Raw genomic sequence first — 16,049 nt, forward strand, 5'->3', positions numbered from 1 at the left:
TAGGTCAACAGTCATTAAAACGACCACTATTGGTCGACATGCAATAGTTCGACCTGGGTTCTAGGTCGACATGACAAAAGGTTGACATGAGATTTTTAAAAAAAAAATTGGTGTCGTTTTCTTCGTAGAGCGACCGGGAACCCCAATTAGGGCAACGTATCCCCTCGCATGGCGAGCGAACTTCGGGCAAGGTTACCATTCCTAATTGTACTCCACGTGGATTGGAAAGTAAGAAAAAGTTGGAAAAAATTAAAAAAATTTTGAAAAACTCACGTCGACCTTTAGTCATGTCGACCTAGAACATGATGACCTAGGGACCGTGTCGACCTAATGCATGTCTACCAATAGTAGTCGACGTAATGACTGTCGACCTAATGACGTGTCCTGCTACAGCCGAGAGGCGTGTCATGAAAATGACTGACATCCAGATGTAAATGAGCCCCAAAGTTAATATACTGTATACACATATACTGTAAGTGGCCACGAGAAACCTTATATAAAATGCATGTAGCGATAGGGATCATTGTACCTTATAACCAATGCAGGGAAATAACACTGATGAGAGCGGTATGTATCTCTGATCTTCCCCCTTCCCCCCCCCCCCCAAGAGTGTAACAGCTACATAATGGGGATAAGGTGCAATCAGGGAGATTGCTGGTCTATTCAGGGAGCGAGGGAGATTGCTACTATTTCAGGGTGTCTCCTGCAGAATGAGGGAGCGTTGGCAACTATGATACAAGTTGATAAAAACACTCGGTGAGCGGAAATGTTAAATAACATAACAGCAAAAACTGGTTGATAAACGCCTTCCCGTCTGTTTAAGATTGGAGGCTCGACTTCTGATAAATGTCCGAGGTGTTCTGCTCCGGCTGCTGGTTTCTGGCATTTGCTCTGGCTATGCCGTGGGTGAATGCCTTTTGGGAAAATGTCACGACATCTATTGATCATACGGGTGTCTGAGTTCCTCTGATGAATCCACGCATTTGTATATTCGGCCTTGACCTGATGGAATGCCTCCCAGCACACTCCTATCTTTATGTAACCATAGTTCTCGCATTGGCCCGTGTATGCATTGCTCGTAATTGGATGGCTCATGCTCCCCCGTCATCTGCTGAATGGGTTGCTCTTGTGAATGCTACTCTTTCTCATGAACGCTTTATGTATACTAAACGGAATTCACTACTGAAATTTGATAAGATATGGGGTTTATGGAGAAACTCTCAATACTTTATTGACCCCTCGCTTTAAACATTGGTCATAGATACTGTCTGTGGTGATGTGTTGCTCCTGGTATGGACCGCCCATCTCCGCGCTCCTGCCCCCCTTCACGCAATACAGCACGTATTTATTTCTTTTTCTCTGTAGTTTAATAGGATTATTCTAAAAAGTGAAGTGAATGCTGTTTGGTATTCACACACTAACGCTACTTTACAGAGGTGTTAATTGGACAGCACAAATTTGACTTTGTAATGGTTTAACTGCACTGTTTATTGTAATGTTTTTTTGGGTTGTTTTTTTTCTCTGTTTTTGTTCTTTTCATTCTCTTGCAAAAACAATAAAAAAACACTTGATTAAAAAAAAAACTGGTTGATAAATGGGGCCCCTTACTCGTTACGGTAGCCGTCTGTCCTGTGTTAATATTCAGCATGTTCTGCAGAGAATGAAACGGATAACTGAGGATCTCTAATTCCGCAGGTTCCTTTCTCCAACTGCAGCAGGATCTGCCAGGAAGGCACCAGAAAGGGGATTATAGAGGGAGAACCCACCTGCTGCTTTATGTGTGAGGACTGCCCAGAGGGAGAGTACTCAGACGAGACAGGTAAACAGCAAAATAATACAGATTTACATACATACTGTAATATAGATATTGTACAATTGACATCTTAATTCAATATCTCAAATAAGAAAAATCTGACAATAAAATGAAAGTTTGTTTTACACGCAGCAGTCTGTGTACACCAAGGGGTACATTTACTAAGCTCCGGATTTTGACCGAGTTTTTTTTTTTTTTTTCAAAGTGTCATCTCGGGAATTTACTAAATAGAAATCTCGGCAGTGATGAGGGCATTCGTATTTGTTTTAACAGCAGAGTTCACAAATACGAATGAAGACACCATCGGTCAAACACGCCTGTTATTTTATACAACTCTGTAATTTACTAAGAATTCATATTCACAATCACTGCCGGGAAATGTTACAATTCGTAAAAAAAAAGCAGTTTTCAAATAGACCTTCTTTTTTTTATCCGTATTCTGATAGGCATGCACGGATCAGTGAGATCTGTGCATGTTTATCAGTGGGAAGGGGTGGGAATGGCTTGAAAATCATTGGAAAAAATTGCGTGGGGTTCCCCTCCTAAACATAACCAGCCTAAGGGCCCTAGGATGATAGCTGAGGGTCCCCTCTTTCCAGAGGTTCCAGATTTTTGAAAATCGGCCCTAGGGAACCAGAGATATCCAACTTGAAAGCAGTGGTCCCAATCCCAACCTCTTAATTGCTCTTCCCAGCCAGATATCTCGGGTTCTGTCTGACTTAGAGTTTTTCTGATGGCATACTCCAAAAGCTGGGACTCTCCCCTTGTGGTGGATACTGTCAGCTTGTCTCTACTATGCCCAGAACCAGAGATACCAGCCTTCAAGCAGCTGGTCCCTGCTCCAGCTCCACATGCCTAATATGCAGTTTTATATTTTCGTTGGTGGATTGCTCTGGTTCCTGAACTCTGATCCCCAAATCCCCAGTACCTCCTGAAAGGTGCAACTCTCTAGTTTGTTATTCCATTCAAAGCTAAGAAATCTACTTTCAGGAACTTGAGATATCTGCAGTCAAGCAAGCTGCCCTCCCACCAGAAAATTAAGCCCACTCCACTATCCACTCTTACCCTACGTATTAAGCACCCCCTACCACCCGCGGCACATCAAAGCTGAAGGATGGGTAGGGGGCCCAGTGCATTGCTGTTCCCAAGGGCCTACATTGCTCTTAAGACGGCCCTGGCTCCTTGAGCCGGTCCTGGTTGTAAAACTACAGGGGAAAAATTGCGTAGGGTCCCCCCATATTTATACAACCAGCACCGGGCTCTGCGCCTGGTCCTGGTTCAAAAAATATGGGGCACAAAAGACGTAGGAGTCAGCACCGGGCTCCACTAGCCGTAGAGATAATGCCACAGCCGGGAGACACTGTTATACTGGTCCCTGCGGCCGTGGAATTACCCCCCCAACTAGTCACCCCTGGCCGGGGTTCCCTGGAGGAGTGGGGACCCTTAAATCAAGGGGTGTCCCCCTCCAGCCACCCAAAGTCCAGAGGTGAAGCCCGAGCCTGTCCCCCCCCATCCGTGGGCGGTGGATGGGAGGCTGATAGCCTTTGTGTAAAAATAAAGAATATTGTTTTTTGTAGTAGAACTACAAGTCCCAGCAAGCCTTCCCCGCAAGCTGGTACTTGGAAAACCACAAGTACCAGCATGCGGGGGGAAAACGGGCCCGCTGGTACCTGTAGTTCTTCTACAAAAAAAATACCCAAAAAAATACACAACACACACACCGTGATAGTATAACTTTAATTGACATACATGCACACTTACATACACACATACTTACCTATGTTGACACGGAGCAGTCGGTCCCCTTGTCCACGCAGAATCCACGGGGGTACCTGTAAATAAAAATTATACTTACAAACAATCCGGCGTCGTTCTGTCCTCTTCTTTAACTTTGTAATCCACGGACTTGTTTAAAATAAAAAAACAAAAAGCCGATCCTCGCAACTATAGGGGTTCCATATTTACACATGGAACCCCTTTCCCCGACTGGCGGGACCCCCGTGACTTCTGTCAGTGAAGGTCCCGCCAGCCAATCAGGGAGCGCCACATCATGGCACTCTCCTGATTGACAGTGCAGGAGCGCACAGCCAATCAGAGGAGCGCACTGGTTACAATGTAGCATAGCGCAGCACCATTATAACCAATGATGGGAACTTTGCAGTCAGCGGTTAACCGCAAAGTTAATTGGGGTCACCCACAAGAGTGACCTTAATTAACTTTGCGGTATACCGCAGCCTGCAAAGTTCCCATCATTGGTTATAATGGAGCTGCGCTACGCTACATTGTAACCAGTGCGCTCCTCTGATTGACACTGCAGTCGCGCACAGCCAATCAGGAGAGTGCCATGACGTGGCGCTCCCTGATTGGCTGGCGGGACCTTCACTGACAGAAGTCACGGGGGGGGTCCCGCCTGTCAGGGAAAGGGGTTCCATGTGTAAACATGGAACCCCTTTAGTAGCGTGGACCGGGTTTTTTGTTGTTTTATTTTAAACAAGTACGTGGATTACAAACTTAAAGAAGAGGACAGAACGACGCCGGATTGTTTGTAAGTATAACACCACTTTTCCACTGTAGCACGGGTCGCAGCCATGTCGCCTGACATGGCTGCGAGCCGTGCTACAGCCCCCTTTCACACAGCGCTCACCAACCCGGCATATTGCATATTGATGGGGGGGAAAGCTTCGGGCTTCACCCCTGGCCCTTGGGTGGCTGGAGGGGGGGACCCCTTGATTTAAGGGGTCCCCACTCCTCCAGGGTACCCCGGCCAGGGGTGACTAGTTGGGGAGGGGGGGGGGGGTTATGCCACGGCCGTAGGGACCAGTATAACAGTGTCCCCCGGCTGTGGCATTATCTCTCTGGCTAGTGGAGCCCATTGCTGGTTTAAAAAAGTACGGGGGACCCCTATGTTTTTTGTCCCCCGTATTTTTTTAACCAAGCCTGGACGCAGAGCCCAGTGCTGGTTGTATAAATATGGGGGGACCCTATGCATTTTCCCCCCTGTATTTTTACAACCAGGACCAGCTCAAAGAGCCCGAGGCTGGTTATGTTTAGGAGGGGGGACCCCACGCAATTTTTTTAATTTTTTTTAACCCTTTAAACACTTCTCATAATGCACACAATGAAGCCCTGCACGGATCTCACTGATCCGGCTGGGATTCATTGTGTTATGTCCGGCAGTGTTTTACTCATCACTCCCGTAAAACACTGCCCGACAATACGAATCACAGCGACATCAGAAAATACGAAAGAAGACAACTCGGCAGCTTAGTAAATTACATGCAATTTATTCAAAAAGTTGCAACAAAACACGACCGATACAATTCGAGATGAAACTCCCACCAAATCGACACAAATACAATTCTTAGTAAATATACCCCCAAGGCTTGATTCACCGGACTGCAGCACCGATTACCTTGTGCAGGGGTGGACGCAGAGCACAACATACATGTGTAGATGTATGTAATATATATGTGCTGACAGTGTATCCGGATGGGCAGCGGCGCTGTATATCACAGCCTCCTTGCAGAACCCAGGACTCTGCATCCTTCTCCTAAGCCCGCCCCAGACTGTAAACTAGCCAATGAGAGTCTGGGGGCAGGTTTAGGATGGTGGATCCTAATGCTGAGTCTTGGATTCTGCAAGTGCTTATTTGATCTGGTCACACAGGATGCGACCAGTCGGAAACACAGCGTGTGCAGCTACAGGGCAGAGAAACTTCCCGCAGCTGCCGCTCTCAGAAGGACTCTCTCTTTGTCCCTCGTGATGATAAGCAAGGTAATTGTTTATTTAGACACACGGCACATATCATGCAAGAAGTCAGTCATGATTTCTCTATTTTGTCTTTCTCAAAACAGACTTTCTTCTAGTCTTCAACTTTTTTTATGCAACCTTCATATTGCTTCTAAATTTTACTTTTCCAATCACCTCTCTCTATACGATCCATCTATTATCCTACATACTTTTCCTTTCACTTGCATATCTTTTCTAAAAATAAAAACCGCACTGGAATATGCGCCATACAGCTATTGATAGTAACGATATCTTTGCCTATTACAAATATGTTCTACTCTCCCCCCTTTGTGACAACCTTATCACAAAACAAACAACTGTGTGTTATATGGGCAAATAACTTTTACATTGGAATGGAGATCTTCCTTTGGAATTCAGTGTTACTTGTAGGTCTTCAGGCAGTGACCCCTGTACCCCCGGGATTGAGACTCAAAGAACGCACTCAGCAGGTCTTCTTGCCTAAAAGAGACGCTTTTCCTATAAGACTCTATGCGTCTACCGGTACTGGGATGCCCACCAGGACTTACGCCACTGGTAGTAGTATGAGCTCAACCCCTAGGTGACCTGGATCAAAGCCGGCAGGAACTGAACTGTAAGATAACTACATGGGCAGTGAGGATGAACAGGGAGAAGGGAAGGCAAACAATGGCATAATAACTAAAACTAAAGTACTGAGGGGATGAGGGACTGCCGGGCCAGGGAGAGGTTAATACTGAGGAGAGCTAACACAAATAATGCCCTTAACTGGGATAAACTCCGGGCTGGGAGGAATAGTACTATATGTAGCAGCTAATACTTAACTAACACTAAAGACAAAACTAAAGATATATAACACAGCAAGGTAATTCTATGGAAGGCTGGTACAGAGCAAATGCTGGACACTAGAACTGACACTGTCGATGGATGCTGAGAGGCAAGTGAGAATTCTAAAGCCTGAGACTGGAACAGAGTGACGAGGGCTCCTGCAGCAACCAGGAACTATAACCAGCATGGAATGAGAGTGAGGAAACACATATATAGGTGATAATACCCAATCAAAGCAGCCAGGAAGACCAGGCCCTCTGATGAGGAGACTTAATGCACCTCTTCAGCTACACACACAGACAAAACTCCTCATTATATTGCAGCTGAAGCTGAACACAAAGAAACGTGCAGAAATATGAAATGATGTGGGAATGTGGGAAAACACGGCAAGGTGATACAATAGAAATAGATTATAACAATAACACTAGGGTAACTACAGGATCATAAAATAAAGGGTTATGACCATAAAACTTTGAAAATATAATATTAGAGAAAAAGCAGCAATATGAGGAAAATGAGGTAGGAAAAAATATGAAAGTTATGTCTGTAGATATAGGTTCAAATACAGGGAAGAAAAAAATAATAAATAAGATTTTACTTACCGGTAAATCTATTTCTCGTAGTCCGTAGTGGATGCTGGGGACTCCGTAAGGACCATGGGGAATAGACGGGCTCCGCAGGAGACAGGGCACTTTAAGAAAGAATTTGGATACTGGTGTGCTCTGGCTCCTTCCTCTATGTCCCTCCTCCAGACCTCAGTTAGAGAAACTGTGCCTGGAAGAGCTGACAGTACAAGGAAAGGATTTTGGAATCCAGGGCAAGACTCATACCAGCCACACCAATCACACCGTATAACTTGTGATAAACTTACCCAGTTAACAGTATGAACAACAACAGAGCATCAAATCAACCCTGATGCAACTATAACATAACCCTTATGTAAGCAATAACTATATACAAGCATTGCAGAAGAAGTCCGCACTTGGGACGGGCGCCCAGCATCCACTACGGACTACGAGAAATAGATTTACCGGTAAGTAAAATCTTATTTTCTCTAACGTCCTAGTGGATGCTGGGGACTCCGTAAGGACCATGGGGATTATACCAAAGCTCCCAAACGGGCGGGAGAGTGCGGATGATTCTGCAGCACCGAATGAGCAAACACAAGGTCCTCCTCAGCCAGGGTATCAAACTTGTAGAACTTTGCAAAAGTGTTTGAACCCGACCAAGTAGCTGCTCGGCAGAGCTGTAATGCCGAGACTCCTCGGGTAGCCGCCCAAGAAGAGCCCACCTTCCTTGTGGAATGGGCTTTTACTGATTTTGGCAACGGCAATCCAGCCGCAGAATGAGCCTGCTGAATTGTGTTACAGATCCAGCGAGCAATAGTTTGCTTTGAAGCAGGAGCACCCAGCTTGTTGGGTGCATACAGGAAAACAGCGACTCAGTTTTCCTGACTCTAGCCGTTCTGGCTACATAAACCTTCAAAGCCCTGACTACATCTAGTAACCTGGAATCCTCCAAGTCACGAGTAGCCACAGGCACCACAATAGGTTGGTTCATATGAAAAGATGACACCACTTTTGGCAGAAATTGCGGACGGGTCCGCAATTCTGCCCTGGTCATATGGAAAACCAGATAGGGGCTTTTATGTGACAAAGCCGCTAATTCTGACACACGCCAAGGTGCCACTGGAGGCACAAAAGGGGGCTGAATATGCAGCACTCCCTTTACAAACGTCTGAACTTCAGGTAGAGAAGCCAATTATTTTTGAAAGAAAATGGATAGGGCCGAAATCTGGACCTTAATGGAACCCAATTTTAAGCCCAAAGTCACTCCCGACTGTAGGAAGTGAAGGAAACGGCCCAGCTGGAATTCCTCCGTAGGGACATTCCTGGCCTCACACCAAGCAACATATTTTCGCCATATACGGTGATAATGTTCAGCCGTCACGTCCTTCCTAGCCTTTATCAGCGTAGGAATAACCTCATCCGGAATGCCTTTTTCTGCTAGGATCCGGCGTTCAACCGCCATGCCGTCAAACGCAGCCGCGGTAAGTCTTGGAACAGACAGGGCCCCTGTTGCAACAAGTCCTGTCTTAGAGGCAGAGGCCATGGGTCCTCTGTGAGCATTTCTTGCAGCTCTGGATACCAAGTCCTTCTTGGCCAATCCGGAACAATGAGTATTGTTCTCACTCCTCTTCTTCTTATGATTCTCAGCACCTTGAGTATGAGAGGAAGAGGAGGAAATACATAGACCGACTGAAACACCCACGGTGTCACTAGTGCGTCTACAGCTATCGCCTGAGGGTCTCTTGACCTGGCGCAATACCTCTTTAGCTTTTTGTTGAGGCGGGATGCCATCATGTCTACTTGTGGCAGTTCCCACCGATTTGCAATCTGCGTGAAGACTTCTTGATGAAGTCCCCACTCTCCCGGGTGGAGTTGTGCCTGCTGAGGAAGTCTGCTTCCCAGTTGTCCACTCCCGGAATGAACACTGCTGACAGTGCTCTGACGTGATTCTCCGCCCAGCGAAGAATTCTGGTGGCTTCCGCCATCGCCACCCTGCTCCTTGTGCCGCCTTGGCGGTTTACATGAGCCACTGCGGTGATGTTGTCTGACTGAATCAGCACCGATCGGTCGCGAAGCAGGGTCTCCGCTTGATGTAGGGCGTTGTATATGGCCCTTAGTTCCAGGATATTGATGTGAAGGCAAGTCTCCTGACTTGACCACAGACCTTGGAAATTTCTTCCCTGTGTGACTTCTCCCCACCCTCGGAGGCTTGCGTCCGTGGTCACCAGGACCCAGTCCTGAATGCCGAATCTGCGGCCCTCGAGAAGGTGAGCACTCTGCAGCCACCACAGGAGAGACACCCTGGCCCTGGGGGATAGGGTGATCAGCCGATGCATTTGTAGATGTGATCCGGACCACTTGTCCAACAGATCCCATTGAAAGGTCCTCGCATGGAACCTGCCGAAGGGAATGGCCTCGTATGATGCCACCATCTTTCCCAGGACTCGCATGCAGTGATGCACCGACACCTGTTTTGGTTTTAATAGGTCTCTGACCAGTGTCATGAGCTCCTGAGCCTTCTCCATCGGGAGATAAACCCTCTTCTGGCCTGTGTCCAGAATCATGCCCAGGAAGGACAGACGAGTCGTAGGAATCAACTGCGACTTTAGAATATTTAGAATCCAGCCGTGCTGTTGTAACACTTCCCGAGAGCGTGCTACGCTGATCAGCAACTGCTCCCTTGACCTCGCTTTTATGAGGAGATCGTCCAAGTATGGGATAATTGTGACTCCTTGCTTTCGCAGGAGCACCATCATTTCTGCCATTACCTTGGTAAATATTCTCGGTGCCGTGGAGAGCCCAAACGGCAACGTCTGGAATTGGTAATGACAATCCTGTACCACAAATCTGAGGTACTCCTGATGAGGTGGATAAATGGGGACATGAAGGTAAGCATCCTTTATGTCCAGAGACACCATAAAATCCCCCACTTCCAGGCTTGCGATGACCGCTCTGAGCGATTCCATCTTGAACTTGAACCTTTTCAGGTATATGTTTAGGGATTTTAAATTCAATATGGGTCTGACCGAACCGTCCGGTTTCGGTACCACAAACATGGTCGAATAGTAACCCCTTCCTTGTTGAAGGAGGGGAACCTTGACCACCACCTGCTGAAGATACAATTTGTGAATTGCAGCTAACACTATTTCCCTCTCTAAGGGGGAAGCTGGCAGGGCCGATTTGAGGTAACGGTGAGGGGGCATCGCTTCGAATTCCAGCTTGTATCCCTGAGACACAATCTCTATAGCCCAGGGATCCACCTGGGAGTGAACCCACTTGTGGCTGAAATTTCGGAGACGCGCCCCCGCCGGGCCTAGCTCTGCCTGTGGAGCCCCAGCGTCATGCGGTGGATTTAGTGGAAGCCGGGGAGGACTTCTGTTCCTGGGAACTAGCTGTATTGTGCTGCTTCTTTCCTCTACCCCTGCCTCTGGCAAGAAAGGACGCACCTCGGACTTTCTTGCCTTTTTGTGATCGAAAGGACTGCATCTGGTAATACGGTGCTTTCTTAGGTTGTGAGGGAACATATGGCAAAAAATTTGACTTTCCAGCCGTAGCTGTGGAGACCAGGTCCGAGAGACCCTCCTGAAACAACTCTTCACCCTTGTAAGGTAAAACCTCCATGTGCCTTTTTGAGTCGGCATCGCCTGTCCATTGCCGAGTCCACAGGACCCTTCTGACAGAAATCGACATTGCATTTATTCTAGAGCCTAGTAGGCTAATGTCTCTTTGAGCATCTCTCATATACAGGACAGCGTCTTTTATATGCCCCAGGGTCAGCAATATAGTATCCTTGTCCAAGGTATCAAGTTCCTCAGATAAGGTATCTGTCCATGCTGCTACAGCACTACACATCCAGGCCGACGCAATCGCCGGCCTTAGTAAGGTACCTGAATGTGTATAAATGGACTTCAGGATACCCTCCTGCTTTCTATTGGCAGCATCTTTTAGGGTGGCCGTATCCTGTGACGGCAGGGCTACCCTCTTGGATAAGCGTGTTAAAGCTTTGTCAACCCTAGGGGAGGATTCCCAGCGTAACCTGTCCGTTGGCGGGAAAGGATACGCCATAAGCATCCGTTTGGAAATGTGCAGTTTTTTATCTGGAGATTCCCAAGCCTTTTCACATAACTCATTTAGCTCATGTGAAGGGGGAAAGGTCACTTCTTGCCTTTTTTCCCCATACATATAAACCCTCTTCTCAGGGACTGGGGTTTCCTCTGTGATGTGCAACACATCCTTCATTGCTATAATCATATAACGGATGGCTTTAGCCAATTTAGGCTGTAACTTTGCATCATCGCAATCGACACTGGACTCAGAATCCGTGTCGATATCTGTGTCAACAATTTGGGATAGTAGGCGCTTCTGAGACCCTGACGGCCTCTGCGACATAGGATCAGGCATGGGCTGAGACCCCGGCTGTCCTAAGGCTTCAGCTTTATCCAACCTTTTATGCAAGGAAGTTACATTATCATTTAAAACCTTCCACATATCCATCCAATCGGGTGTCGGCGCCGTCGGCGGCGACCCTACATTCATTTGTTCCCGCTCTGCTTCCACAAAGCCTTCCTCGGCAAACATGCCGACACAAGCGTACCGACACACCACACACACAGGGGATGCTCTTTTTGAAGACAGTTCCCCTACAAGGCCTTTTGGAGAGACAGAGAGAGAGTATGCCAGCACACACCCCAGCGCTATATGTCCCAGGAATTACACAGTAACTTAGTGTTTACCCAGTAGCTGCTGTATACACTGATTTTGCACTTAATTTATGTGCCCCCCCTCTTTTTACCCTCTTCTACCGTGTTTCTGCAGGGGAGAGCCTGGGGAGCGTCCTCTCAGCGGAGCTGTGGAGAGAAAATGGCGCTGGTGAGTGCTGAGGAAGAAGCCCCGCCCCCTCAGCGGCGGGCTTCTGTCCCACGATTCTGTGTAAAAATATGGCGGGGGCCCATGCATATATACAGTGCCCAACTGTATATATGCCCACTTTTGCCAAGAGGTCTCTAATTGCTGCCCAGGGTGCCCCCCCCCCCCCCCCCTGCGCCCTGCACCCTAAAGTGACCGGAGTATGTGGGTGTAGTGTGGGAGCAATGACGCACAGCTGCAGTGCTGTGCGCTACCTCAGTGAAGACTGGAGTCTTCTGCCGCCGCTTTCGAAGTCTTCTTGCTTCTGTCACCGGTTTCTGTCTTCCGGCTCTGCGAGGGGGACGGCGGCGCGGCTCCGGGATCGGACGACAAAGGGTGAGATCCTGTGTACGATCCCTCTGGAGCTAATGGTGTCCAGTAGCCTAAGAAGCAGGACCTATCTTCAGTGAGTAGGGCTGCTTCTCTCCCCTCAGTCCCACGATGCAGGGAGTCTGTTGCCAGCAGATCTCTCTGAAAATAAAAAAACCTAACAAAATACTTTCTTTTATAACAAGCTCAGGAGAGCTCACTAAGTAGCACCCAGCTCGTCCGGGCACAGATTCAAACTGAGGTCTGGAGGAGGGACATAGAGGGAGGAGCCAGAGCACACCAGTATCCACATTCTTTCTTAAAGTGCCCTGTCTCCTGCGGAGCCCGTCTATTCCCCATGGTCCTTACGGAGTCCCCAGCATCCACTAGGACGTTAGAGAAATATGTGTGTGTGTGTGTGTGTGTGTGTGTGTGTGTGTGTGTGTGTGTGTGTGTGTGTGTGTGTGTGTGTGTGTAATAACAGTAGTGGCATGTAATTGTGTGCTTTTTTTTTTTTTACATAATGTAAGGTGTAAGTAACAGTAGTTAATTGAGTAGGTAGTAGCCAAAAGAAAAGACTAAGGACAAAATAAATAAATAAATTCACCACATGTAATTGGTAAAAAATACAACCGGTGGTGAAAGTGGAGAAAAAGGACAAAAAAAATCGCCATCGTCCAAACTATGTGCGCTTAAACACTGTGGAAATAAATAGTAATGTTATATCATGCTTAAAATTCATGATCACGGGAGACAAAACTGACAACAAAAAGGGAGACCCCAAAAATACACACACATATACATACATACACACACATACACACACATACACACTCATACAAGTGCTTGTAGGGAAAATAATCTTACGAAGAGTAAAATTTAGTACTGGACTGTAAAACGCTGCGCAAACAAAACATATAACTTGTATATAAACTTAGGACAACTATGTTTCTGAAATTAGTTTCTGAAGTATATGTTCAAAAGAGACAAACACTGTAGCTACCAGTCACTATCTGAAGGGAAGTCTGTAAGTAATATGATATGTTGTTCTTCTAGGGGCATTATGTTGCCAAGGGCTGGTATGACCAACATCCCGCCCCCTCACTATCCCGATGGCATGCCGACCAACAGGGACTATTTCCACTCGTGGATGTACATGACACCCATAGAGTGCCCGACCCCGCAGCACGGCGAGCGCAGCAAGCCCGCAAGGGGCTTCCTGCACTTGCCCCTCCCGGCCGCGATCTCTGCGTTGGTATGCTGCCGGGATCCCGGCCGGAAGCCATACTACACCCGTTGCCAAGACCTATGGCATTACTACAGAGCTCACATATACCTGCCCTTGAGGAAGATAGCCAATCTTCCAATACGGGTACATGCGCAGGTTCTAGTCATGTAGAATATTCAGGTAAATTGTGCATTAGCTAAAAAAAAAATCAGGCAAGATGGATGCCAACATATCCTCTGACCCTTCAGGTAGCATCGGTTCTGGATTCTGAGGGACAGTTAATTACAGTTAGACATTTCTTGTTTCTATAAATTCACATTTGCAAATGTTTCAACTTATCTTTAGATCTTATTTTGTCCACTATCTGCTTTTCTGGGCACTCAAGAAATTTAGAATCAAAAAGTCCCTGAGAGAGGGAAACTATTTTTCTCTTTCTCAGTGGTGCCAACCCATTGCGGTACAAACGTTACACTTTCCAATCCATATTTATGTAACATACATGCAACTGCCGTGCCTTCAGTAGGCTTAGACTACACGTTTCCCATGGTTTATCAACCAACAATTTCCAACACTTTACTTGTAAACACTGTAAACACACAATTGCAATGCATAAACATCAAAGCAACTCAATTTATATAGCCAGAACTTTGGGGGTCATTCCGAGTTGATCGCTCGCTGCCGTTTTCTGCAGTGCAGCGAACAGGTTACCACTGCGCATGCGTATGCACTGCGCAGACGCGTCGTATGGATCATTGCTGAGCGATGGATTTAACGAAGAATCCATTCGCACAGCCGATCGCAAGGAGATTGACAGGAAGAGGGCGTTTGTGGGTGTCAACTGACCGTTTACTGGGAGTGTTTGGAAAAACGCAGGCGTGTCCAGGCATTTGCAGGGCGGGTGTCTGACGTCAATTCCGGGTCCAAAAAGACTGAAGTGATCGCAGCGGCTGAGTAAGTCCAGAGCTACTTAGAAACTGCAAAATACTTTTTCGTCCCGCTTGGCTGAACACGCGTTCGCACACTTGCAAAGCGAAAATACACTCGCCGATGGGCGGCGACTATGCGTTTGCACGGCTACTAAAAGTAGCTAGCGAGCGATCAACTCGGAATGAGGGCCACTGTCCCATGGGCCCAGGGATTCCTATAAGAAACCACTCTGTGTCTGACCAAATGTTGGATACCAAATGTAACAACAACAAAACATACCAAGATGGCAGTGTTGCCTCAGAATTCATACTCTTACTAGCTCAAGCTTAATCAATAACAGTTCAATCAGTAAATCAATAACATACTTTAACCTTCCTTTCAAATGTTATACAGGTTTGGCATCATACAGGTTTATGTGAATATTTAACCACTGAAAACGGTGCCTCTGGAAATGCAGACAGTGGAGTTCCATGTTATTACTGCACATTATTTATTCATATTCATGTATTTTTTTATTTATTAATCAATTTGATAAGTTTTAATACATGTTCTTCACCCAAATCACATTTTTTAAAAATGAGAATTTCTGAGCAGTTTTTGGAAAATAAATGTTTCAGTTAAGTGGTTATTAATGTGACAAATGTGCGCTAATGCGCTGTAAGCCATGAGAACTAGTTACACCTACGCTATTATGTTCCGAGCAGTGCTTGGGGAAATGACCATAACCTGGTTGCTATCAGCTAGCAGAGCCCTCCATTCACTGCTTACAAGCAGATGACGGCTGTATGTGTGATGTAGGAACAAAATAAATATAGAAAATGAATGTTAGCGATGAATAATGTTGGGAAGAGAAAAAGCTTTTGCAAGTATAGAAATAATGACTTTCAGGTGTTTTTTTCTACAAGTAAACTAAATGGTTTATATCTAGAGTATAGCACTACAACTAAGGGGCTTATAGCACTACAACTAAGGGGCTTATAGCACTACAACTAAGGGGCTTATAGCACTACAACTAAGGGGCTTATAGCACTACAACCAAGGGGCTTATAGCACTACAACTAAGGGGCTTATAGCACTACAACTAAGGGTCTTATAGCACTACAACTAAGGGGCTTATTATAGCACTACAACTAAGGGGCTTATAGCACTACAACTAAGGGGCTTATAGCACTACAACTAAGGGGCTTATAGCACTACAACTAAGGGGCTTATAGCACTACAACTAAGGGGCTTATAGCACTACAACCAAGGGGCTTATAGCACTACAACTAAGGGGCTTATTATAGCACTACAACTAAGGGGCTTATAGCACTACAACTAAGGGGCTTATTATAGCACTACAACTAAGGGGCTTATAGCACTACAACTAAGGGGCTTATAGCACTTCAACTAAGGGGCTTATAGCACTACAACTAAGGGGCTTATAGCACTACAACTAAGGGGCTTATAGCACTACAACTAAGGGGCTTATAGCACTTCAACTAAGGGGCTTATAGCACTACAACTAAGGGGCTTATAGCACTTCAACTAAGGGGCTTATAGCACTTCAACTAAGGGGCTTATAGCACTACAACTAAGGGGCTTATAGCACTACAACTAAGAGGCTTATAGCACTACAACTAAGGGGCTTATAGCACTACAACTAAGGGGCTTATAGCACTACAACTAAGGGGCTTATAGCACTACAACTAAGGGCTTATAGCAC

At 46.4% G+C, this 16,049-nt stretch overlaps 1 protein-coding gene across 1 annotated transcript in view; it reads left to right on the forward strand.

Moving 5' to 3' along the window:
* The window catches only part of CASR (calcium sensing receptor), a 352,739-nt gene that overhangs the window by 319,097 nt on the left and 17,593 nt on the right, over positions 1-16,049 (forward strand). Inside the window, exon 6 of the mRNA XM_063956826.1 lies at positions 1,696-1,819. Within this exon, the coding sequence (XP_063812896.1) occupies positions 1,696-1,819 (124 nt within the window). The remainder of the gene's footprint in view (positions 1-1,695; positions 1,820-16,049) is intronic.

Source organism: Pseudophryne corroboree, chromosome 2, assembly GCF_028390025.1.
Source record: "Pseudophryne corroboree isolate aPseCor3 chromosome 2, aPseCor3.hap2, whole genome shotgun sequence".
In the NCBI taxonomy this organism is placed as follows: domain Eukaryota; kingdom Metazoa; phylum Chordata; class Amphibia; order Anura; family Myobatrachidae; genus Pseudophryne; species Pseudophryne corroboree.